Below are 27595 nucleotides of genomic sequence, written 5' to 3'. Positions count from 1 at the left end.
TGCTGCTCGAGTTTGGGTGTGTTGCACTGACATTTTCAACTCGGTTCCTGATTGGTGCAGATTAACTGCAATTTACTGAGAATATGTGCAAGCTTTCTCCCCCTTTCCCTTACATGTGGTATGAAGTCAGATCATGAAGCATTAGAAAGTCACAAATAAAGTTTAAAGGCACTGTTCTATGAACGTGTAATATGCCAATCTGTTGTTGCGAACATACCTTGCCGATTTTTTAAGACCACAAGAACAGGCTTGCTATGAGTTGAGACTGCATGTGCCCCACCACAGCACAGTGAACAACACTGACCTAGAGAAAGCAATGTCTATTTATGTATCCAGGATAAAGAGGCCAGCACGCAAAGCTTTGAACAGTGGAAAATGTCGGGAATTAGGTTTATGCTGAGAAAATGAACTATCTCCTGTAATAGGGGGATCTAGGATATATGCAGAAAAATCATTGAAGGTAGTTTGACAGAGCAATTCAAAAAAGCTAACAGCATCCTGGGCTTTTTCAATAGGGGCACAGTTTTACAAAAAAAAAGTTTATGATAAACTATTTCAGCCTCAAATGGAAAATTGTGCCCAGTTCTGTTGGGAAGGATATGAAGGCAATGGAGAGGGTGGAGTTAAACATTCATAAGAATGGTTTTTGGGGTGAAGTTGTTCGGTAACATGGATAGATTAGAAAAGTTGAGACTGTTCTCCTTGTTAAAGCGGTGGCTGAGAGGAGATTTGATAAAAATGTTCAAAATTCCTCCCACCACCGCCCCTCCCCAACAGGGACCTAGCCAGGGCTGATCTGGAGAAACTGTTCCCAACTGGTAAAAGTAACAAAAAGCAGTGAATTTAAGTTAGTTGGTAAGAGAGCAATGGTGACATGAGGTCACACTGTTGTACAAGTCAGTGGCTAGGATCTGCAATGTACTGCTTGGGAGTGTTGTGGAGGTAGGTTCAAAGTGCTTTAGAAGAGAACTGAATTATAATTTGAAGGAAGAGAATTTCCAGCATGACTGGAAAAAGATGGCAGAGTGATACTCAGAGAATTATTCCTGCAGGAAGGCAACATAAAACATTGTACAACTTGATGATTCTGTGATTTAATCTATGGAGCTTTTTTGGGATCAAGGCATAACAAAACTATATGTTTGAACAACATATCAGTCAAGCATGTAGTTCTTCTTGACATGATAGATCACCTGTCCTTGCTTAACTGTGCAGAAAAGTGGAACTGACATTGCTAGAGATTGAGGTGTGTTGTTAAAGGTCAGATCTTTCTAGTGAGATTATTTCAAATGGAATTCTAAAAGTTCCACCCATGAAAAAGCATAGTTACTTTAAGTGAAATTTACTAATGTTGCACTCAAATGCATTTCTTTCATAGACTTCCACAATGGCACTGTTTTCTCATCGTTCCAATCCCAGTCACATTGTAGACATTATATTATCTCCACAGATTCTCCTTCCTCCCCTCTCATTTCAGAGATACATATCCGTTCCTCATTGGCATATAATATTATTTTGCTACATTATTTGATCAACATGTGACAATATGCCCTCATCTCATCGAGTGTATACTACCTGCTCCATCCTGATTCATTCACTGTGTCCAATAAACTAGCTTTAAAGATTTTTGTTGGTGCTTTCAAACCTCTTGAGGCTCTCAACCCAGTCGACATTATATGAAGTTCTAAGTCCTGCATGTACATCACACATCAATTCCAGCTTATTCCTGGTTCCACTGCTCTACCATCACCAGTTGCATCCTCAGTCACTATGCCCTCACTTGCTGAAACCTTCTCCAATCACACTCTCCATGTCAACTTATTCTCTGTATTCAAAATCCTCCCTCTGACCCCCTCTTTAACTGTTCCTTCAACTATCAATCTTCCTGTTTTCTTTCATCTTTTTCACTTTCTTCCCAGTTGGCATTTACTGTCTGTATCCTGTGCTGTAAAAGACTTGGATTAGTCCTTTAGCAGGTCAGAAGCATTTCAGAAACACAACTTGTTATTGCTGGTTGATTTTTGTTGTTGGCAACATCAAATTCTTAAATTTCCTTCCTCCTTTGTCATGCATCAATCAACAAAAGAGGTTTATTTTTGTACATGAACACCTTATTTATATTTTAACATACCACTTCATTTGTGAGAACTTTCTGTTTTCATAAGGTATTTAGTTCCACCCTACAGAAATATTCCTGTCTATTATTTTACATAGAAAAGTACCTTTGGTTTAAGCTCCCTCCTTACCTCCATCAAACTTGTGCCCACACCTCCCCCCTTACCTCCATCCAAGGCCCCAAAGGAGCCTTCCATATCCAGCAGAGATTTACCTGCAGTTCCACACCCGTCATTTACTGTATCCGTTGCCCCCAATGTGGTCTCTTCTACATTGGGGAGATAGGACACCTATTTGTGGAATGCATCAGAGAACATCTCCAGGACACACTCACAAAGCAACCCCACCACCCAGTGGCCAAACACTTTAACTCACACACCCCCCCCACTCCCCCAAGGACATGCAGGTCCTGGGCCTCCTCCATGACCAAACCCTTACCACTCTGGAGGACCCCCTCCTATTTATCTCTCAGCCTCCCTCGCCCACAAGCCTCATTCCTGATGAAGAGCTTACGCTCGAAACGTTGACTCTCCTGCTCCTCTGATGCTGCCTGACTGGCTGTACCTTTCCAGCAAAACACTCTCGACTCTATTTTATGAAAGTTTGTCCTCATCTTTGATTGTACATACATACATGCATACCAACATATGAGGTAAACAAAATCAGATCATTCGGTCCTTTAAGCCCGCTCCATTTTTCAATAAATTCATGGCTGATCTGTTTGTGCTTCAAATTCCAAATTCCCATTTACCCCTAAAACAGCTTTCATTCCCATGCCTGACACACTTCTATCTACCACTGTCTTAAACATATGTAATGATCGTGCCTCCATTGCCTTCTGAGGCAGAGTTCTGAAGTTACACAAACCTGAGATTAGAAAAATCTCCTTGTCTCTGTCCTGAAAGGATGACCACCAACGCCCCCCCCTCCCGCCACCCCTTCCTAATTTAAAAGCAGTTCCTGCTATTTCTGGACTGTCTCACAAGAAGAAACATGCTTTTCATATCCACCTTCTCAAGACCATTCAGGATCTTATACAGTTCAATCAAGTCACTCTTCACTCTTCCAACCAACAGTGGAAATAAATGTGTCCAACTTATTCTTTGCTTTGCTTTTATTTCTGGACTGATAGGGAGAAAGGAGGTAAGAACATTAAAAAATAGAAGCAGCAGTAGGTCATTCAACTCTTCACATCCACTTAGCCATTCAATGAGATACTTTGACAATGGAGCTTTTAACTCTAACCCCTCCAATTACTAAATATTTGAAATAGTGAAATAAAGACTACATGCTGAATTTTCCTGCACTATCCCCATATCTATTGATTGTTTAATATGTAGAAAGTTTTCATAATCAATAACTGAGCCTCCACAGCCCTCTGTGGCATAGAAAGCCAAAGACTTTCCACTCTTTGCGTGAAGAAATTCTTCTTCATCTGAGTCCTGTGTGGCCTATCCTTTATTCTGAGACTGTGCCCCTGGTTGTAGAACCAAACCTGACCTATCCCCAGTTACAAGAAACGTCCTTCCTGCCTCTAACCTTTCAAGGTCTGCAAGAATTTTGTACATTTCAATTAAATTATCTCCCATTCTTCTCAACTCTAGACAATAAAATTCGACTTTACTTAATCTTTCCAAGTGGGAAAATTCATCCACCTGGGAATTAGATTGGTGAACCTTCATTGCATTTCTTTGATGACAAGAATATGTTTCTGTAAATAAATTAAAACTGTCCACACACAAAGATTTTAGTGGAGTCAGAGGTCTGCAAAGGTAGCTTTAAAAATGTCAATTAAATGTGTGTTTACCTTCTGTGTACAGAATTCATATCATGAATTGTTATTAGAATCATTGACTCCTACAGCACAGAGTTAATCCTTTCTGGCAACCCCTTTTTGGTGTCTGATAATGCTGAAACTCTTTTGTGAATAACAAGCTATCTACTTCCTTCCTGAAATTCATGAAGGTTTCCTATTTCACTACCTGTACTAATAATGCGTACACATACATATCGTGTTTCTGCAAAAAAAATCCTTGTGTGTTTTTTTTATTGTCCTTAATTTAGAATTCTTTGCTTAAGTTTTTTGACAGAAGAATAATTATATGTAGCTCTATCAAGTCTTCACTTTTTGAGGAAAAATGACCAGTGTGCTCAATTCTTCAGAGTCATGGAGATATACAGTACAGAAACAGACCCTTCTGTCCAACTCATCCATGCTAACCAGATATCCTAAATTAGTCTAGTCCCATTTGCCAATATTTGGCCTATATCCTTTTAACCCCATCCTATTCATATACCCATCCAGATGTCATAATTGTATCAGCTTTCACCACTTCCTCTGGTAGCTCATTCCACGAACACACCACACTCTACATGAAAGAGTTGCCCCTTAGGTCCCTTTTAAATCTTTCCCCTCTCATCTTAAACCTATGCCCTCTAGTTTTGGATTCCTCTGCCCAGGGGAAACAAAAACCTGTCTATTCACCCTATCCATGCCCCTCATGATTTTATAATCTTCTATAAGGTCACCCCTCAGCCTCTGACGCTTCAGGGAAAATAGCCCCAACCTATTCAGCTGCTCCCTATGAGCTAATAACCTGCACTCCAAGGTCTCTTTGATCGGCAACACTCCCTAGGACCTTACCATTAAGTGTATAGATCCTTCCCTGATTTGCCCTACCAAAATGTAGCACCTCACATTTATCTAAATTAAACTCCATCTCCCACTCCTCAGCCCATCTGATCAAGATCCCATTGTACTCTGAGGTCACCTTCTTTGTTGTCCACTACACCATGCTGAAACCTTCTCCAATCACACTCTCCATGTCAACTTATTCTCTGTATTCAAAATCCTCCCTCTGACCCCCTCTTTAACTGTTCCTTCAACTATCAATCTTCCTGTTTTCTTTCATCTTTTTCACTTTCTTCCCAGTTGGCATTTACTGTCTGTATCCTGTGCTGTAAAAGACTTGGATTAGTCCTTTAGCAGGTCAGAAGCATTTCAGAAACACAACTTGTTATTGCTGGTTGATTTTTGTTGTTGGCAACATCAAATTCTTAAATTTCCTTCCTCCTTTGTCATGCATCAATCAACAAAAGAGGTTTATTTTTGTACATGAACACCTTATTTATATTTTAACATACCACTTCATTTGTGAGAACTTTCTGTTTTCATAAGGTATTTAGTTCCATTTATCTAAATTAAACTCCATCTCCCACTCCTCAGCCCATCTGATCAAGATCCCATTGTACTCTGAGGTCACCTTCTTTGTTGTCCACTACACCATCGATATTGGTGTCATCTGCAAACTTACTAACTATACCTCCTCTCTCACGTCATTAGGATTAACCGTACAGCATTTATGTGCAACCCTTCCAATAACTAAATACTCTTTTTGAAATAGTAAGATAAAGCTGCAAGCTGAATTTTCCAAATGAGACCTCACCAGGGCCTAATGTTGTTTTAAAATGACATAACTGAATATATACACTATACCTCTTACAATGAATCCAGATGTTCTATTTGTTAACAGCTAATAATATTGGATTTAGTGCTCATTGGACATTCAAGTCTGACACAAGTTATCTAAAAATCCATACTTCATAAGCACCAAAAGAAGGAACCATCTCAAAATGTACAGTATATGATCATGAACTCATCTACAGAGGGGATAACAGGCCACAGCTTACACACTGGACTCGAGGAACACCAGGCCTGCTTCAAACAAAGGGAATGGGACAAATGCGCAATAGCCAGCTCATCTAATGGTCCACCTCTCAACTTATCTAATCGATCTTGGTGTAGGTCTGTCAGAAAGGCCAAGCAGATCTACCAACACCACATGCTTCCCACAAGATGGTGGCCTTTTCGTTATTTATCTGTTGTTTCAGCTTGAATTTGTCATTCACTTCTATTACTTATTCTGGCTTCATTAGTTGGGAGCACTGTGACATTAATCTTTAGACTGGCCTACTTTTTATGCTTTCAGCAGATGTGCGCCTCCAATCAACAAATGCTTAATACAATGTACGTGAAGGATTTACTCATTTCTTTATGATTCCTTTGATGATTTTTTTTTCTGCTATATCTGCCATTCCATTTGACTGGGGATATTGTGGAGATGCTGCATGATATTGACTTTCATAATCTGTTATGAAAATGGTTCATTTCTTCACTCATGAACTGAAGGTCATTATCATTCATCACAGTGCTAGAATGACAGAAGTATGCTTTCAAGCATTCGATGAGCTCATTGGTAGTCATGATGTCAGTTGGTCTATCTCTTAGTAGTCAGAACAATAGTCACCAATTCGAAGATAATCAGTTCTGTGAAAGTGAAGAGGCCTACTCTGAGGTATATTAATGGTCTTCAGGGATGTCATGCATCATAAATGGCTTTTTAGCTTGCTTTGATTGGTATTCATTACAAGCATCGCATTGGCTAATGTCCTCAATCTTATTGTTCAGGTTTGGTTCATAGAGCACTTCCCTTACCTTGCTCAAACTAAACTCAATTCTCCAAAGGATTGCATGGGTGGACCTCAGCAACTCTTTTCTTACCTCCTTAGGGATAATGACTGTATTTCCTTTGTACACAATGCTATCTTGGGCTACCCCTACATCTCTGTTTGCCAAATTTTCTCAGATATCAATAGGGGTGTCTTTGATGCCTTCAGGCCATTCTTACATCATTGCGTTATGTAGCACTGAGAAATTTGCATCGTTACATAGTTTGCTGCATTCGAGCAAGATGCTCATCTTTTTATTCAATGTTTCTGCTAGACGAATGACTTCCAGAGCTTGGCAAGCTGTTGGCTCTCATTGACAGTGGAAGGTTTCACGTTCTGTCTTAGCATCCTTAACTTTTATCACAAACAGTAATGCTCTCACCATCCTACCGGCAATATATATCTGTTTCTTTTGCTTCAATTTCACATGCACATATGTCTACAAATGAAGTAACATTTTTTACAGATGCTTTGGAGCAGTTAGAAGATCCTTGAAGAAAATATTTTAAGTGGTTTGTTGTTAGACTCCACTATCATTTTGTCTTTCCCAAACATGTGTTAGTTAAAATGTTCACATGGAAAAACAATAGCCAGGCGCTCCTCTCAATCTGAGTGTAGCATGGTTCAGTTTGCATTAATATCCCATTGCAAATGCAACTGGTTGTCCTTGCAGCATAACCTTTGCTCCAAATCCTGCTTTGCTGGCTTCAACCTGCAAGATGACTTCTTCAGTAACATTATAGTAACCAACAGTTGTTTGATTAAAATGAAAGCTACTTCACATCGTGTCCCAATGATACTGCACATCCTTTATAATGAGCAATTGTGCAGAGGTGCACACTCTGATGATAAATTAGGCACAAAATTTGCCAAATAATTCACAAATCTAAGAAATAGTTGCACTGCTTTCACATCTGTTGGTCACTTTGGGACTCAATTCCTGGAAGAGCACAGGCTATCTTACCTGTCTGGATTGTGTTAGAAACTGGGGTGCCTTAAAAGCTGAATCTTGCTAGTATTTCCTGTGCACCATGGGAACTAATGTAACTGCTGCTGCGTCCTTTCCTCAAAATAAACAATTTCTAATAAAAAGGACAAAAGGAATGTGACGATAAAGACCACTGAGTCCATTATGTCCCATAAGCTGACATCAAAGGACTATCGGGCACTATTTTTTATCCCATTATCAATGCAGTGTTCAGGAAAATAAAAGTTTTGTTCCCAAAAGGAATGAAAACTAATCTTCAGATGAAGGTGGAAAGGGGGTGAGAGTTATCCTGATCAAAGTTTGGGAGAAGATTTGTAGCTCGGGTGCTCGTTGTTGTGGTTCTGTTCGCCGAGCTGGGAATTTGTGTTGCAGACGTTTCGTCCCCTGTCTTGGTGACATCCTCAGTGCTTGGGAGCCTTCGGTAAAGCGCTTCTGTGATGTTTTCTCCGGCATTTATAGTTGTCAGTTCCAGGGAATTCCTAGAGGCATGGCACTCATCCACAGATTCAATCAATAAGCACATTGACCTGGACCCAATATACCGGCCACTGCAGCTGACAGCTGGAACTGACAACTGGAAGCGACAGATACAAATCACTATAAATGCCAGAGAAAACATCACAGAAGCGCTTCACAGGAGGCTCCCAAGCACTGAGAATGTCACGTAGACAGGGGATGAAACGTCTGCAACACAAATTCCCAGCTTGGCGAACAGAACCATAACAACAGTTATCCTGATGTTGTGAGTAGTTGTCCCATATCCATTGGCTAGAGGAACTCAAATAGGTGACTAACACAGATCAAACTACCTGCCCCTAGAGGTCAGGCTTTATCAATAAGTGTTCGGGGGCAGACAGCAGTCCTCGTCAGGTGTCAATGCACAGCAGAAAGTTACCTCCTTCAGATGAAAGATGGACCAGGAAGAGAGGAAGTGAATCCAAGAAACCCTTCAGCTGCCTCCATCACTTCTTTTAATAGCACACATACTTTGTTTCTCTAATTAACTAACACATCATATCTAAACTTCAGCTTCTTAGCAAACTTAAGGAACTTTATGAAAATTCCTGATGAATGTTTGACTCCCTTTATTTGGTAATAATGGTCCCAAATCTGCAAATCCTAACAGTTAGTTGCCCATCCAGAGAAATGCCAGAGGTGTCCCAAATTGTGTTAGAAAACTTGCATTCATCTGGTTTCACTTGCCAGTAATTATTCTTTACACTAAAGGGAGTAAAGACCTTTATCATGGTAAGTTGTGGCAACATTTCTTTAATAGTTGGCATAGAGTAGTGAGATCTCTTCAAAACTTTATTGGGGTCCTTTAGATCTGTGCATTCCCTCAGTCTTCCTGGTTTCTTCACTACTACTATCCTCCTACTCCAGCCTGCAGGAGTTGTCCCTTTCTTGATGGTTCCCTCCTTTTTTTCAAGCTCTTCGTACCTTGGCTTTCACATTGGACTTGAGGCAACTAGAACTCTTATTGTAGGTGCTAAATTGGTCTCACACTTTTATCTACTTTGTGACCTTAAGACCCATAAAGATATCTTTGTAATGTTGTGAGATCTGGTCATCTGGCAAATTTCAAAATGTTGCCAATCTCTTCTCATACGTTCAAGGCACTAGTTCAAACTCCCAGCTTGTTTCAACTGAGATTATTTGATTTTACTCAATGTCTATTCTCTGGAACTTCAAATCTTAATTTTTCTCATTACAGTGGGCTGGAAACTTAATTTGTACTCTTGGCATCATATTGCATCAACCTTACTTTGCAGGGTGTCAGTTTGTTTCCCTCTTAAGGCCTTTCACAGGTCTGCAGAATTAATAATATTCTACAAAATTCTGGTATCTATCTGACATATCATATTCATTTGATTCTTTCCTTCTAAAATCTTTATTCTAATGACAGACCATTTTTTAATCTGATGACACAAACCTGTTGTGTGGATTAGAATGATGGTCAAAATCAGCAGCTTACATGTTATCAGCAGCTCCAGAGGTTATCTTGATTAACCGGTTTTGTTCCTTTCTAGCTAAGTACTTGCATACAGTGGTTCGGCCTGTTGCAGTTACAGTACTGCTTTTTTTTAATCTGACGTCTTCTGCAATGTTTACATCCTGCCTTCTCTAGCCCTTGAGTTTCTGCTGACTCTTCTGCAAATATTTATTCTGCACTTGTCAGTAGCTTTCTTGAGAGTAATTTTGTCCTCTCAGCTGACTTGCTTTCATGGCAGGATCACTGGTGCCTAAGATTCTGCTGCCTGTCTGTGATGAGATCATCTTTCAGGTTTCCAAACCCACGGAATTCAGCTAGGTATATCAGTGTGGTCATATACTTATCAATAGTCTTCACATCCCTTGAATTTGATGTTGAATAAATACTATCTATGTGTTACATTAATATTGGTTCAAAGTGTGTACTCAAAAACCTTCAAGGTCTCTGCACTTGGCCTTTCAGCTCCTTAGTGAGATTTAGGTAGCACTCTTTCTCCAGCTAGAGAGCAGGTTTGCTACTCCTATGTGCTCAGGTTTACTGTAATAACTTTATAATTATTTCCATTGTTCTGCACAGAGTATGGAAAAAGATCTTTTTTTCTCATGTCTCTTTTCCTTTCAACAACAGCAGGAAGTGTAAAAGAACCATTTTGAATTACTCACTAATTCACAGTTGGTGTTTTATTTTAACTACTTCCTGTTTATTTCAGTAGCTAGCTCCCCTACCGAGTCATAAAGTGCAGAAAAGGCCCATTGGTATGTTTTCAGCTGCACTATTCCTGATACCAGGCTTCAAGTGATTGATTTTCATGGCTGCCACAGACTGCACAAAAAGAAACTTAGAACAGAAGTTGAGGGCAGATGACTATGTCAAACTAGCCAATGCATTAAGTACAATTGCATTTCTCTGAATAGTTATGAAGGCATAGAGAGAACTTAACAGGATCAGGCAAAGCATACAGAAAAGAATGTGAATTAATCCTGGAACTACATAACTCACTATATGCAATTTCTAGTTAATACGCTGTAGGAATGAATTGCTAAATTATTAATCCTTGTTAGAGTAGATAGGATGTCCCTATTCCCCTTGACTGAGGGGCTACAACTAGGCTGTATAGAGGGTAAGAGGTGGGAATTTTAAAGTGAATCTGAGGGTAAATATGTTCAAATGAAACAACCATATGAACTTCAAGTTGGAATTGGCTAAACAGGGTAACAGGAACAGGCATCACTAAAGAGATGCGGCAAGGACTATAATTTGGATGCCTGAAGCACATAGTCAGTTTCAACTGTAAAATAGCAACTTAAGTCCTATTAATGCCCCAAAAGTGGGTAGAAATTGATTCATTGTGCAAATGGAAAAGCGAGGATGAGTAATTAACCAAACAATGGTATAAGGTCATTTTTATTCAGTGGAGACCACCTGTGAACATCAAAGCTCTCAGCATTGTTTCAGGACTATTCATGTCATGGGACTGCGATTCACCCTGAGAAATTCCTGCAGTGAAGTTCTGGAACTTCTGTTTAACAGAATAAACATTTTTTTTAAAAAAAGGTTAAACTTGTGGGGTGATGAAAACTATAAGTATTAAATGGAAGAATAATTAATAAATCCAGTTGAAAATTTAGTAGATAGCTATTTATGCAAAGTATACAGATAATAAGGAGTATCTGTATCAAATTAAAGGGAAACAGAGTAAACGTTTAAAAAGGAAAGCTACACTGATAGTGTTAAATAAAGACAAGTAGAATGTTGCTTGGGTGGAGCATAAACACCAGCATTGATTAGTTGAATCAGGTAACCAGTTTCTGGCAGTTAGCGATGTAATTTTATGTAATTGTTGAGCTTACTTTTAGAAAAGACATTGGTGCCATCTAGTGGCCATTATATGTAATCATCTATTGGTGAGGTCCTAAAATAAAACACAATTTGAAGGAACACAGTCAGTTTAATCAGGTGCTTTCTGGATTAGTGGTGCTGGAAGAGCACAGCAGTTCATGCAGCAACCAAGGAAAATAATCAATGCTTGAACATTCCTGGTTTGCAAAACAAATTGCTTGGAAGTACAGAACCTAAACACTGCTGAAAAGAAATACAAAGTTATTTTGGCTTACGTACATAAAGACTGGATCACAAGAAACCAAAGTTAGACAAGGAACACAATTTATACAGCAAGAGAAGAGCTTGCTGATTGGTTGGACCACGATTGACATGGCATTCCAGTGAGAACTGTTAACTGTCAACCTTGGTTAATTGAGTATACTTAGACCAAGCAGGTAGTCAAGTATATTAATAATGTAACTTCTTGCACACAAATAAATCACTGAGACAAATTTATTATCTTTAATTAGTTTCTGATATAATGCTGGTTTTGAACTTTATCACTATAGTTACTCTACAAAGTTTTTATACATAATAGTACACATTTGCATTTCTATTTATATTGGTTTGACTGGATTTATATAAACCATATTAAATGCAATAGTCTAAACTTCCATATCTTCCAATTCTGCGGGAAGCTGGCAATATTTACTAATGATAGTAAAAAGGTACAGCCTCCAACTTCTCACTGACCACAACAGGAAAAGGGGAACTTATAAACGAAGAATCATCTGGCAGTACATCAGATATTTAGTTTAATCTTTATTTTCCCCACTGCCTTTACAATCCACAATTTCCCAGAATATGAAATTAGGTTATGGCTGCATCCATTGTTATCTACAACAATTTAGCTGACCCCTACCACACTGCATCCCAACCCAGCTCCCTACAACATCAATCACATGTCCCTGGGGAGACTAAGCCTGTGGCCTACACATGGTAAAATAATGGCTTCTGAATGGAGGAGGAGGACAGGTACAAGTACCAAAATAACCAAACAAAATTCAACTTAAATTCAAATAGATTTTAAAAAAAAAACAAAGTAAATCAGAGATGCTATACAATTCTGGAAGAGTTTGGACTTGAACCCTGGCCTCCTGGCTCAGATATGGGAATTTGAACTCGCTTCCGTGATTGTAGCCAGGTGAGTGTTCACCTAAGATCCAAATAATCTAGCAATTAGATCTCAATAACTGACCGATTTCCACAACAGAAAAGACTGGGAGAAGAGCAGAAAGAGATTGGAGAACTCCTGGTCCTCTGGGTCTCACGAAGGACATGATTAAATCTATTTTAAAAAAGGGACATTTTCTCTCAATCAGTCACACTATAAACCTGCTTCAGCCTTCAAGTTTGAACACTTCTTCATTCAGGCCCACCTTAATATGGAAGTCAGGTCCCAGTGACATAATTAGGTCTTGATCTTGGACTTAAAATGTCCATCTGGCTTCAGGCCAATTTTCTTGCTTCCCGAAATGTAAAACTGCAGTTCTTAGGTAGAGGGCAAGAGGTCACTGGGTATTCTCAGCTTCAATTTAACTACCTCTGCATATGGAAGAGGAAGTGAGCTTTTCCTTGCTGTGCAGATTCAACTTTGAAGGTTTATGGAAGGAGCAGGCAGGCACTTGAAATTAGGGCTACAATCAGATCAACTACACAATAAATTGTGGAGTAGGCTGATGGGCCAAATGGCCTACTTCTGCTCCCAGTTCTCCTGTTCTTTGCTCACAGCAAACATCCTGATGAAATTATAGATCTTCCTCTGAAAATACGGACTTATAATTGTTCTTTGATAGTTTCACAAAGTCTGCTTATCTTTCAGTATCTATTTGAAATTTCCACCTCCGAGAAATAAGACTTCATTTTTGCACAGAGTTCTTACATTACAAAGACTACATTTTAAAAAGAACTCAATAAGCTTTCAGACCATTGGGTGCCCTGATGTTATGAATGACTTCATACAATCCATGGGTAGAATTTAATCTTAAGTGAAGCCAGTCTGGGTGGAAGTGATAGATTGAATGCAATTGCTAGTGGTTTACCAATTACAGGGTAAGCCAAAATGTGCTGGGGTGGGGAAAGAGATGAGCAGGCAGCTGCAGATCAGAGTTTTGGGTGGTACAGGCAGACAGTGACACTATTTTTAAGTGGCAGTTAGACCTTAATGCAGACTGAATGGAGCTGTTAAAATACCTGTGGGAAGCTGAAGTGTCCAATCTCAGGTAGCATTAGTGACTGTGACTCCAGTTCTTCCTTTCTCTACTCCACTCAGAAATCCAGGAGAACTGTGTTGACAAGTCACATGTCTTGCAATCCCTCTTTCTTTGGTGTTATTCTTTCAGGAGATATTCTCCAGTGGATCACAGGTGTTCCCAATCCACTGAGGGCATTTTGTCTTTGCTTGCTTCTCTGACAGCTGCCCATTAGCTTTATGGAGCCAACCCTCAGTGTTGTGACTTCCCTTTTGGCAAAATTCAACGGAAGTTAGCTCCACAATGGCTGACTATCCTGTAGGTGCATGAGGCCTTGCCTGAACATTGCCATATTTGAGTGAATAACCTGATAGCCCTTCATGTTGCACATTAAAGCTTTACACTTATTGAAATCTAGAATTCCTGATATTGGATTCCAAACCTACTTCTCCTCCAGAATGGTACTGTGCACCTGTCCCTTCTCTCATCACTTCACCTACAATAGCATTTCATCTCATTCATTGAGCAGTGCCTTCAGAACTTTTGTTGGAGAAAAATAAAAGCTTTTTGAGAGATTCTGGTTCAATTTCTGATGTCTCAGACTCCATATTTGATTCAACATCCAAACATCTCACATCACATTAATTTATTATCAAAATGTGAACCAGACTGAGAAATACAAGTCAAAATTCTGGCTTGGAAACGTGACAGATGGGCATCTTGCAGTCAGTTAGTATTCTTTGCCTTGATTAACTCTTCCTGAAATAAAGAAAATTGAATGATTATCTATTGACAGCACATGTATTCCTTAGATTATTAGGATGAAAGACAACCAGTTCTGGAATATTAAAAAAGGAAAAAAAAGTTATTAAACTGATGGGTCAGTTCTGTGGTAAGATTTGTGCTATGTACAGACAATGACCATATCTGGGGAAGGTGCCTTAAAAAAAAGGAAAAGCCCAAATCTAATTATTTTTTAAAACAAAAAAGGTAGAGGTGTACATTTCGTTCCCAGTAATTAAATTGCAACTTTCATAGCTGTATACTCTGAATATTTTTGAGATTATTTATCTAGCTTTCATTAAAAGAGCAATTTCATCATGCAAAAGGAAACCTCAGATTTAAGGTAGAGATTCTGGGAGCAGTTGAATACATGCCAGCCACTCTCCTGTACTTCAGTCAAGTGAACAATCTATACGTGAGAGGATTAATTCAATAAAGGGAACCAGACATTCTTTTCCTTATCTGATGGTCACAAACACACCCATAACTGAATTATCGATTTACTTAACTGTATGACCTGCTGTTAGAATGGCACGATATTATATTCTAGCAAGTTACACCACATATTGGAATTAATATGAAACCATGCCCGTATGATTTTCTTGTACCTTAACCTTGGTTTCTTCCATCCTCCATTAACTACTACTTTATATTAGTAATAGGGAGTGAATAGAGGTTTCATGTCACAAAACCTGACAATATGGCACGGGAAATGACTAAGCAAGTTTTGCAAATCCAATTGGCAAGGAGTGGAAATAATGTTGGATCAGAGGAGCCCTTTCAATGCAAAGAAATATCCAAATAATTCACAAGAGAGCAACAAAGTTTGGGTGGAAAGGTCCAAGACTACAAGAAGAGAATATCTGACATGGAAAGGCAGTTAGACAGCAGGGTAGATAAACAACACAAGAATCTGTTGTATAAAGTTCCACCTCCAAAAAAAAATTTAGAAAGGACTGGAAGCTAGGGAAAAAGTGAAGACTTCACTCTGTAAATTCATGATAGTATTAGCATAATCAAGAGGGATGACACCATAAAGTCAGGAATGTAGAAAGTGCTTTGGGTAGAGATGAGAAATGATAAAGGCAAACGTGACTTGAGAACATTGTACAGATCCTCCAACAGTAATGACATAGAAAAAGTGAATAGAGATAAATCATAGGATCTAATATGAAAGATATGGCAATAATCGTGAGATCTTTTAATCTACACAAAGATTTGAAAAATCAAAGTCAAATAGGCAAAGATAGTCAAGACAAGTTCATAGAACGTTTTCAATACAGTTTCTTAGAACAGCACATTTGGGTTCCAACCACAGCATGGGCTATTCTACACTGGTATTGTGAAATAGGACACGATTCATGAATGATCTCACAGTGAAGGTACCCTTAGGTAGCAGCGACCCTGATTAACTATTACATTCAGTTGGAGAGAAAGATGGACGAATATAAGTTTTAAATAAAGGCACTAATGACAGCATAAAAACAGAGCTATTTTAAAGTCAGATGGCAAATTAGGGTTAAGGGATATATCCATTGAGATGCAGTGACAGACATTTAAGGGAATATCAGAGTATGCATAGAATAGGCACATTTCAACAAGAAAGGAAGAATTCCAAGGGGAGGACAGACCATCCTTGGTTTTAAAAACAAAAAAAAAGTTAAAATAGTATTTAAGATAGTATCAAACTTAAAGAAAAAAACAAAACTGTGCAAAGATAGATGGCATGTCAATAGATTAGACAGAATATAAACAGCAAATATGTAACTGAAAGATTAATTAGGATGACAAGTTAGAATAAGAGAAATTTAGTCAGAATATAAAAATCAGATAGTCAAAATAAAAATATTTACAAAAGAAAAGTTAACAGAGTTTATCCTTTAGAACGAGTCTGATGATTTAATAGTGAAAAATAAGGAGATGGAAGATCAATTGTACAGGGATTTTGCATTGATCTTCACTACAGAGTGATAAATGTAATATCTCCAAAATTGCTCGAAATGAAGAGAGGGAGGAACTCAGGAAAATTAGAACCAAGAAATAGTGCTACTGAAGAAATTGTTAGAGTTGTAAGCTGACAAATCCTAAGGTCCTCATGGACTTAATTATCAGGTCTTAAATATTGCAGCTAATGAGATAAGTAATATGTTGTTGTTTTAATTTTCCAAGGTTCCTTTTATTCAGGGAAGGTTCCATTACATTGAAAAGATAGGAAATCTAACTCCTTTTGTACAAAATGGGAGGTTGACAGAAAGCTACGGGCCAGTTAGCTTAGCATTTATCCGAGGGAAAATTTCAGAAGCTTTTAGTAAAGACTTGACAGCAGAGCATTTTATAAAAAGAAACATTCAAGGTAACCAGGCAGAGTCAACATGGTTTTGTGAAAAGGAAATCATATTTAATCAGTTCATTGGAGTTCTTTGAAGAAGTAACCGGTCTTGTGGATGAAGGGGAATTGTAGACTTAGATTTCCAGAAGGCACTTGATAATGTGCCACAAAAGGTTACTGAGGAAAATAAAGGCTCATGTAATGACATGGCAGTGACAGAAGATTGAGAGTGAACAGAAAACTTGGAGTAGGTATAAATTAGTATTTTGTAGCGTGGAAAGTTGTAACAAATCGTCTGCCTCAGGGATCAGTGTGAAACCCTCATTTTATAATTTATTGAAATTACTTGCTGACCGATAGCACAGTTGCTAAGTTTGCGATGACAGTTAGAAAAATAAAGTTGTGAAGAGGACGTAAGGAGGCTACAAAGGGATACGAGTATGTTAAGCGAGTGGGCAAACATCTGGCAAATGCAATACAACATGGGAAAATGTAAAATTGTCCATTTTGGCAGGAAGGAAGAATTAAAAAAAAAAGCATTATCTAAATTCAGAGAGATTGTAAAGATGGGAGATGCAGAACGATTTGGATGTCCTCATGCATAAATTAAGCAAAGGCTAGATTGCAGGTTCAAAATGTAATTAGGAAGGCTAATAGAATGGTACTGTTATACATCAGTTATCCAAGGCACTGGGAAGATCAATAATCTTAATATCCACAGTTAATTGCCCATCAAGCCTGCTCCACCATTCAATGCTGATATTGGTCTTCAGCTTCACTTTCCTGATCACTTCCAACATCACTCGATTCCCCGAGAGACTAAAAACCTGTTTATCCCTGCTTTAAGTATTAAAGATTGCTTTAAGAATCCACATGCTATTGTTGTACTCTGCTTAAAAGTGGACCAGTGTTTGAAGGTTCTTTTTATTCAGCGAATTTTTAATCAAATGGGAAAGTTATAAAAAATGAATGACATACTTTTGAAAACTCTCATTTTTAGCTCAGTTTTTCAACTGGATAGGGTTTCTATGTGCAAGGATGCTCTGTAGTATTGCAAATCAGAAAGTACCTGGAACAGCTCCATTGAAAGCTTTGGGGATGACACTGGAGTTCCCTAAATTAGCTTTGCAGTTTCGTTAAGACACCCAGTTCCAAGAAATGCTACTTCAGTACTTTGGGTTGGATGCTGTGTGATGCTTGATGCTGCTGCTCCTTTAACAAGATTATGTTGTCCTGGTTTTTTTTTTCCTCCAGAGATGCTGGAAGGTCTAGTTTTTATGGGATTTAGGGCCAACTTGATTATAATTTAGGGTATGGGCTACTTTCTGGAAATGTTTTGAGGGTGTCTGGACTGGTCCATAACAGCTGAAACACCAGAATAACTTCACCAACTTAAACCATTTCCAGCATAAGGTAGACACTGTAAATGTTGACATTCTTACAGGAACTCATCCACTCACACCAGATGGAGGTCATTAGCAACTCAATAATTGCATTGCAAATCACTGCAGAAAGCATGGACTGATTTTTTTTGGCCAAGAGACAGTTGTGTTGGGTTTGTTGGAGAGATTCTTGCCACAAGACTCAGATTTTGCACCATGTTTTACCAAACACACACTTCATTAAATGCCTATCCCACCCCAATGGAGTCGCTAACACTCAATTCTATCTCAATTTCATCACCATTTCAAGAACAACTCTATCAAAAAAAAGAGTATCTTTGATGCTCACGTCGTATGAAAAATGCTGCTGTGTGCCTGGTCAAGCACTGGTACTTCAGAGCTGCCCAGTTCAGTCAAGGATGAGTCTGAATATGTTGGAGAAGGGGAGATGGCACTACAATTCCTCGATAGGGACTTGGAGATCCTGAATAAGGAAGCAATGCAAAGAAAGGGATTCTTCATACCAGAGTACCATCAGAGGACGTCGTGCCATCAGATCGTGCCTGATCTGAGGTCACCACCAATGTCACTGCCATCTTGACAGTGAGGAGGACTGATCAGCACTACCTAAGAAGGTCAATGACCTTTTCCATTCCTGCTGGGCAAATGCTACACTTCCCTCTGCAACCTCACACTCACTCTCTTCTGCCACACCCACTCCATCAAGGTTCATGCTCTATCTTCCCTCACTCTCACCTCACCCCCCCAATCCCAACTCCACTCACCATTAAACCTCCAAGCCACCATGCACTGCCTGCTTGGTCACCCGATGCATCTCACCAGCTTTGGTCCACCTGTACCAGCATTAACAGCCATACCACCCACTTTCACCTCACTCAACCTCTCCCATTGCAAAATAATTCAGAACACTAAAGGGCCAAAAATGCCTAGACAAAATGCAGATTACCCAACATTTCACCCTTCACCTCCTACAAAGAGACAGTCCTGGTTCTCATAGGAAAAGACTGGAGCAACTCCTGCAGAAATGCAAAGTCTTTGATGTCCTACCAACTGAGTAAGCACCATTCTTTATTTCATTGCAGCTCTCACTTTAACCCCACTGTCATTGTACACCACTTCTAATCAATGGCTGTGACTTCTCTCTGCATTGTATCTCCATCACCTCCATGAGGAAATGGCCAGCTTTGTTGGAAGCCACTTCCTTGACCTATGAAGACACAGTGTTGAGGCCTCAGAGGGAGCATCTGTAGATAAGCAGTAGGCTGGAAGAACACAGCAAGCCAGGCAGCATCAGAAGATGGAGAAGTCGATGTTGTTTCAGATGTAAATCTTCTTCAGGACTGGGGAAGGTGCAAGGGAAACTGCAGATAAAGGGGTTGGCGGAGGAGGGTGCTGAACTGGGGACAGGTGAAGACAGGTAGAGGGTACGATCTGGTTAGTCAATGGGAGAGATGAATCTGGTCGGTGACTGGGAGGGGGAGGGGCTGGGAAGGGAGGTTATTTGAAAATGGAGAACTCAAAATGTTGAGTCCTCCCGGTTGTAGGCTGCCAAGGCGGAAGATGGAGGTGTTGTTTTTCCAATTTGCAGTTTGGCTCATTGTGGCAATGGTGGAGGCTAAGGATGGTCATGTAGGAAAGGAAGTAGGAAGGCGAATTACAATGGGCAGTGACTGGGGATGTCCGGTTGGACGCTGCAGGCCCAGCTGAGATGCTTGGTGAACCGTGAAGCATGAGCAAGGCTGCCTCTGCATGCCCCAATTAGCAGAAATGTTAGCTTTAGAAATTTTGGGAACAATCTGGCGAAGACTTTGCTTTGACTACTCTGCACAAGTTAGAAACACCCAGGCACTTGCCAGCTCCAGGGAGGAGATAACACTAAGGTGTCAGCAATCAGAGACTTTGTCCGAATGCATGAGGAGGAAGAAGAGGAATGGCAGACTGGTATATGGGACAAAATTGCCCTCATTGGCCACAAGCTGTAGCAGTGAAGTGAATCATGCAACCATCTGGCTGCCATCATGATCAGTTTGGCATCTGCTGTGGATAGCGGTGACAGCACCCTCAAGGTCCATTAAAAGGTGTGTGCACATACATTCACTCCTTTACCCAAGCCATTGATCCTGAGTTCCAAAAGGATGGCAACCTACCACATACACCAAGTGCTTCTTCCCCACAGAAAACAGGGTGCTGACAAAAGATAATAGCCAGAGGAAGAACCAAACACACACAAACACACACACGCGTGCGCCTCAGATATTTCCAAGATTTTTTGATGATGTATCTGGCACAGAGGTGATTGCACAAAGGATCCATCACATAATAGAATCTAGAAAGGGTGCAGAGTTGGAGCAGACTGTAGAAATGGGGTAGAGCAAGGCCATGGACAGATGTACAAGATAGAGCGAGAAGAAATTTAATTGACTCAGGAAGGGATTTCAAATGACAGAGGCAATGTAAACCTACGTAATGGTGATTCATTGACAAATGCGTGTTTGGTTTCATGAGCCAGTTAACCAGACTGAAAAGTTGCCTTGGTGTTTATGGAGATATATTCATCAAGGTGAAAACAGGATGAGATGTTGAAGAATATGCCATATCAACTTACCCATCCTCCATTCTGCATGACCCAAGTAGCATAGTGTTCCTGCAAATACTTTGCACCAAAACCCATAATTCGAGCCATTGGGTGATGACCAGCAGCTGCAAACCTAGTGGTCGCATGTACAACAAAGGCAATCTTCTTCAAGTTTCCTTCTGTTTCACTCTCCATTTCAGAATTCGTTTCTGCAGGCAAGGTTGCTTCAAGAACAGAATCCATAATGGTTTTAAAAATTGAAAAAGATGAGTTTTCACCTAATAGTTTGCTAAACTGGGGGTCCTTTTTAATCTAAAACAGATGAAAAGAGAGGAAATTAATTAAGCAAACAGGGAAAAGCTATTGTCTAATTACTGACATTCACAACATATCACTGGAATAATCTAAGTGAATTACTTCTTCATTTATATGGTCTCCTTCGGTGGTCAATATTGCAATAATCTGGTCTATGGCTTTCTGATGATCTTCTGTAAAAGAAGTCCATTATTTATTGGTAAAATTTACAATTTTTTTAAAGAACAGAAGATCATTATTCTTGCCAACTACTTACCAGCTCCATCAACTTCCAAACTACAGGAACGAAGCACCCGGAAGGTACCTTTCTGCATCTTGGAGTTCATAATCTCCTGCAACATTTCAGCAACCTGATCATTAACAGAAAGCTGTGAATCTGAAATAGGAGTTACAAATTTAAACTTGTAAAATCTGATGGCTTCCAAACTATTTTTATAAAGAATGAAGATCGTAAACAATGTGTTTTTATACAGGATTACATCATGTCTATCAGAAATGGTGCGATCACTACAAGTAGAAAAATTCACTTTGAAGAAGGGTCAGGTTCCTGTTTTCTGTGAGTATAAAAGTGTAGTGGTCATTTTGTAAATCTGTGGAATTGGTTTTATTTTTTTTAAAATTTTTTTTTCTTTTTTCCCCCACACTACCTAATTGCGGTAGTGCTTATTTTATCTCCAGCACCCATGGTGTGTATATGTGCAGGTGTGAGACACAGTGAAAGACACAAAGTGCACGAATCTTTATTTAATTTCCACCACCAGGAAGATAGGAAAACACCCGGGTGGCCAGTGACAAACACTGCCCTTCACATCAAAGGACAGTGCTGTGTGATCAAAAACAGTGAAGGGGAGGGTAGGGACTAAATCAAAATAGAGTTGGAGGGAGAAATGATGCACTCCACTCCCTGCGGCGCCCACCTCTCCCTGAACAACTCCAGGGTGTTGGTCGACACCGCGTGCTCCTTCTCCAAGGACACCCGGGCCGGTCTGATAAATGCACGCATCCCCGCATGGGTCAGCACTCGTTTGCATGTATTAGCTCTAGAATTACCACAGTTATCCAAGTAACGTTTGGAGCGATCAAAGGAACCATAACTGATTTAATGAGCCATTCGCAGTTTCACTGTACCGTCCGTGAGTACTTTGACATGCATGGCTTAATCTTTGAGACAAGCATATGCTACTGGCAGGATCAACCAGGTAGGAATTGGTTTTAAACACTAGCTTCTCAATTAAAGTAACTACTTAGTTTAATTTAATTGAGAAGCTAGTGTTTTAAACTAAACTAAGTAGTTTAAATTAAACTAAGTAGTTACTAAATGTATCCTTCTCTAATTCAATGGCTTAATCTTTGAGACAAGCATATGCTACTGGCAGGATCAACCAGGTAGGAATTGGTTTTAAACACTAGCTTCTCAATTAAATTAAACTAAGTAGTTACTAAATGTATCCTTCTCTAATTCACTTTCTGATGGTCCACAAGGCAATACTTATTAGTTTAATTTCATCCAAAAACCCTGCATCACAACAGATTAGATTAGATTACTTAGTGTGGAAACAGGCCCTTCGGCCCAACAAGTCCACACCGACCCGCTGAAACGCAACCTACCCAGACCCATTCCCCTACATTTACCCCTTCACCTAACACTACGGGCAATTTAGCTTGGCCAATTCACCTAACCTGCACATTTTTGGACTGTGGGAGGAAACCAGAGCGCCCGGAGGAAACCCACATAGATAACTATCTGTTGTTTTCAATCACCTTGGATGTCTAAGCTAGCCACATATCTTAAAAAATAGTGCCAAAAAAAGTCACCTGTCATCATCTTTAAAGCCATTAGAAATTGTGTACCTGGCACTGTATTTGTTGATCAGTTAGAGGTGGTGCTGCACATTATTAAAAACAAAGATCAAAGTGTTAAATGTAGTAAAGTGTCCATCTGACAGTTTCTGGTGCATTTATAGGTAAATAAGAATCAATTGTGTACACAGCCACTTAAATCAATCTCTTCACAATTACTCTTTTTATTGCATAAGGCAACAAATCTAATTTAGATTGTTACAGAACCAGTAGTCTTTAAACCCACTAGTAAACTAATGGAATTAGTTGGCAGGAACAAACTTGATTGTCTGTAATGATAAACTTAGCACATAACGATTAACAATTTCAGGTCGGGAGGTACTGTTTGAACTGAACTGACTACCTTGATGTTATGCAAAAAAAAATAGAATTATCGTGCATATTATAATATTTACAGACAGCTTCTGATGTAATGTTCACAAAAGATTTCTATTGCATTGGAAATTGGTGTGAAATATATTTAGAAGGAGAGGATGGATTGGCCTCATAAGAGAAATTACTGTATAAAATATCTTCTCAAACTAATAGTGTTACAGCATAAAACAAAAAGCTATGAAGTACCTAGGCACAAACAGTCCTGTATATACACACACACACACCAGGGGAAAGAACATGTTGAATGGTGTTGGAGCTTAATTTCTACAAGCTGAAGGGTGCATATCTTCGTAAAACAAACACACTTTGTCAACAATGAGCATTTTCTCCACCAAAGACACCAGTAGAGTGCAATCCCTATGGACATGGCAGTTCCACAGTACTTCATCTCATTATTCTTTTCTAAATTTTTTGCCATTTCTTCTCTTCCTCACCACAGAGTATTCAATGGATGCTGTTAATCTTTTAATTATGTAACTAAGTGGACACTAATCAATGCAAAGATTTACAGTAGTTATGAACAAATTATGTGATTAAGGAAAAATCCAAACCCACCCTGGGTATTACGTCTCCAAATGACAACCATATACAACATGTGGAAAGACAGCCCTGGTCAAACTTTCTCCTCACCAACTCAAGGATGATGTTTAGACAAATATAATATTCTTCTGCTCTTAGTGGAGATGAACTAAATCAAGTCAGACCGGTTTTAAATATTCTGAAACTCATCTAATGCATAGTTTTAAAAAAATTTTTTCATAGGCATGCTGGTTATGCCAATATTTACTACCTTCCTAATTTAACACGAGATGGTTGTAGCAAACTGACTTCTTGAAACATTACAGTTTATTTGGTGTAGGCAACCCACAATGCTATAAAGAAAAGGAGTTCCAAAATTTTGACCAAGTTCAACCAATCATCATAAGGGATCCTGTTGAGGAAGAGAATATGATCCTTATTATTAATGCATAGAATCTAGATCAAATGGATCTGGTTGCAATATGATTCAATTTAGAGCAATGTTCCATCAATCTTGTCCTGACAATATGCTGTAAATCTGATTGAACCATACTGAGCAATATTATTAAATTAGTACCAAAGTCAAAGTAACTTTGAGTCATATATAGTTAAAACCAAGTAGAGAATGTCTTCACTTACCACTCAATATTTGTTACACTTTATCCCAACAATTAAACCACACAGATCAAAAGCTGCAATTTGCAATACATGCTGAATTTGCAAATCTCACACACAGGTGCAGGAGGGTGCTCGACTTGAACAAAATATGCCAGAATGTTGGTGGGAACAGGGTGAAATGTTTCCTGATCTATCCAGCAACCGGAGATAATGCTCCGAGTGTGTTGATATCGGAGGTGTTCAACTTAGGCTCCAAATATTATAATTTGTCTGCCTTTCTCTCTCTCTAACCCTTCCTTTAAAGACATTATTTACTATCATGAATCAAAACACTTACTTTGTTGTGTGGTGTCTGGAACTGCAAATTCATGTGAAGATTTGCATTCCATCTTATCCTCTTCCTTCATTCCTTGCTCTTTCAAATTAATGTCAGATTTGTCGGTTTCTCCTCGTAAGCATGGAATCCTTTTCCATAGCGGTTTTCTCCTGTGTTTGACTTTACAAGCATGACTTTTCACTTTTCCATCAAATTGGATTTTGTCTGTTTGATGTAATTCAACTTTTGATGCACTCCCACTGCTCTCTTCAACTAAAGGCATGTGTGCTTCTTCTTTAACAGTTTTAGATGCTTTAGCCATTGGCAAAGTCCTTTGTGCATAGGCCATCAATATTCTGAACTCACAACTGTCGCCATCTGTAGAGCTGTAGTCCAACATGGAACTATCTTCTCCTGCATCAGATGGACCCATATTTTACCTAGAAAAGGAGAACAAAATGCATTTAATATTATAGACAATAATATCCAATATTCCTGCTGAGAAAAAACAAAATCAGTGGTTAGCACATGCAGATAGAAGAAACAGTTGACCCGGTCTTCCAGACAGCAGCAATCACTAGACTGCTGCTCCACTCAAATGTGCCTGCCTCAATGCTGATCCACATTATTGCTGGGTGTTCCAAGCTTTGTTTCTGCAGAAATGCTGGTCAAACAGTCAGGGCCTTATCACTGTGGTAGAGAATGGCATGGATCGGATGGTGTGGGGAATGAATGTAGAGTCAGATGTACAGCACAGGAACAGACCCTTCGGTCCAACTCATCCATGCCGACCAGATATCCCAACCCAATCTAGTCCCACCTGCCAGCACCAGCCCATATCCCTCCAAACCCTTCCTATTCATATACCCATTCAAATGCCTCTTAAATGTTGCAATTGTACCAGCCTCCACCACATCCTCTGGCAGCTCATTCCATACACGTACCACCCTCTGCGTGAAAAAGTTGCCCCTTAGGTCTCTTTTATATCTTTCCCCTCTTATCCTAAACCTATGCCCTCTAGTTCTGGACTCCCTGACCCCAGGGCCCATGGCCCTCATGATTTCATAAACCTGTATAAGGTCACCCCTCAGCCTCCGATGCTCCAGGGAAAACAGCCCCAGTCTTTTCAACCTCTCCCTGTAGCTCAAATCTTCCAATCCTGGCAACATCCTTGTGAAACTTGAAAGGGTTCAGAAAAGATTTACAACATCTTTCCAATAGGAAGGAGACCAGAAATGCAATATTCCAACAGTGGCCTAACTGATGTCCTGTACAGCTGCAACATGACCTCCCAACTCCTGTACTCAATACTCTGACCAATAAAGGAAAGCATACCAAACGTCTTCTTCACTATCCTATCTACCTGCAACTCCACTTTCAAGGAGCTATGAAACTGCACTCCAAGGTTTTTTTGTTCAGCAACACTCCCTAGGACCTTACCTTAAAGCGTAGAAGTCCTGGTAAGATTTGCTTTCCCAAAATGCAGCATGGAGTTTAATTCAGATAAATGCGATATCTGCTATTTCTCACCCCACTGGCCCATCTGATCAAGACCCCATTGCAATCTGGCATAATCTTCTTTGCTGTCCACCACACCTCCAATTTCAGTATTATCAGCAAGCTTACTAACTATACCTCTTGTGCTCGCATCCAAATCATTTATATAAATGACAAAAAGTAGTGGACTCCGTACCAATCCTTGTGGCATTCCACTGGTCACAGGCCTCCAGTCTGAAAAGCAACCCTCTACCACCACCCTCTGTCTTCTACCTTTGGCCAGTTCTGTATCCAAATGGCTAGTTCTCCCTATATTCCATGAGATCTAACCTTGCTAACCAGTCTCTCATGGGGAACTTTGTTGAACGCCTTACTGAAGTCCATATAGGTAAAAACAATGACTGCAGATGCTGGAAACCAGATTTTGGATTAGTGGTGCTAGAAGAGCACAGCAGTTCAGGCAGCATCCGAGGAGCAGTAAAATCGATGTTTCGGGCAAAAGCCCTTCATCAGGAATAAAGGCAGAGAGCCTGAAGCGTGGAGTAATAAGCTAGAGAAGGGTGGGCGTGGGGAGAAAGTAGCAGAGTACAATAGGTGAGTGAGGGAGGGAATGAAGGTGATAGGTCAGGGAGGAGGGTGGAGTGGATAGGTGGAAAAGAAGATAGGCAGGTAGGACAAGTCATGGGGACAGTGCTGAGCTGGAAGTTTGGAACTAGGGTGAAATGGGGGAAGCGGAAAATGAGGAAACTGTTGAAGTCCACATTGATGCCCTGGGGTTGAAGTGTTCCGAGGCGGAAGATGAGGCGTTCTTCCTCCAGGCGTCTGGTGGTGAGGGAGCAGTGGTGAAGGAGGCCCAGGACCTCCATGTCCTCAGCAGAGTGGGAGGGGGAGTTGAAATGTTGGGCCACGGGGCGGATTGGTTGATTGGTGTGGGTATCTTGGAGATGTTCCCTAAAGCGCTCTGCTAGGAGGCGTCCAGTCTCCCCAATGTAGAGGAGACCGCATCGGCAGCAACAGATACAATAAATGATATTGGTGGATGTGGTCTCCCCAATGTAGAGGAGACCGCATCGGGAGCAACGGATACAATAAATGATATTAGTGGATGTGCAGGTAAAACTTTGATGGATGTGGAAGGCTCCTTTAAGGCCTTGGATGGAGGTGAGGGAGGTGGTCTGGGTGCAGTTCCTGCGGTGGCAGGGGAAAGTGCCAGGATGGGAGGGTGGGTTGTACAGGGGCGTAGACCTGACCAAGTAGTCACGGAGGGAACGGTCTTTGCGGAAGGTGGAAAGGGGTGGGGAGGGAAATATATCCCTGGTGGTGGGGT

At 40.0% G+C, this 27595-nt stretch overlaps 1 protein-coding gene across 2 annotated transcripts in view; it reads right to left on the bottom strand.

The window, feature by feature from the left end:
• Positions 1-14309: 14309 nt before the first annotated feature.
• Positions 14310-27595, bottom strand: part of LOC122559643 (apoptosis facilitator Bcl-2-like protein 14) — a 21174-nt gene continuing 7888 nt past the window's right edge. For both annotated transcript variants that reach the window (XM_043709453.1, XM_043709452.1), the window contains 5 exons: positions 24793-25211; positions 21340-21459; positions 21186-21256; positions 20799-21080; positions 14310-14437 (listed from right to left, as the gene is read on the bottom strand). In XM_043709453.1, coding sequence (XP_043565388.1) covers positions 14405-14437; positions 20799-21080; positions 21186-21256; positions 21340-21459; positions 24793-25204 — 918 coding nt within the window. In that variant the 5' untranslated portion in view covers positions 25205-25211 and the 3' untranslated portion in view covers positions 14310-14404. The remainder of the gene's footprint in view (positions 14438-20798; positions 21081-21185; positions 21257-21339; positions 21460-24792; positions 25212-27595) is intronic.

The sequence above is a fragment of the Chiloscyllium plagiosum genome, chromosome 19 (assembly GCF_004010195.1).
Source record: "Chiloscyllium plagiosum isolate BGI_BamShark_2017 chromosome 19, ASM401019v2, whole genome shotgun sequence".
Taxonomy (NCBI): Eukaryota; Metazoa; Chordata; class Chondrichthyes; order Orectolobiformes; family Hemiscylliidae; genus Chiloscyllium; species Chiloscyllium plagiosum.
This window is presented reverse-complemented; position numbering and strand designations above follow the sequence as displayed.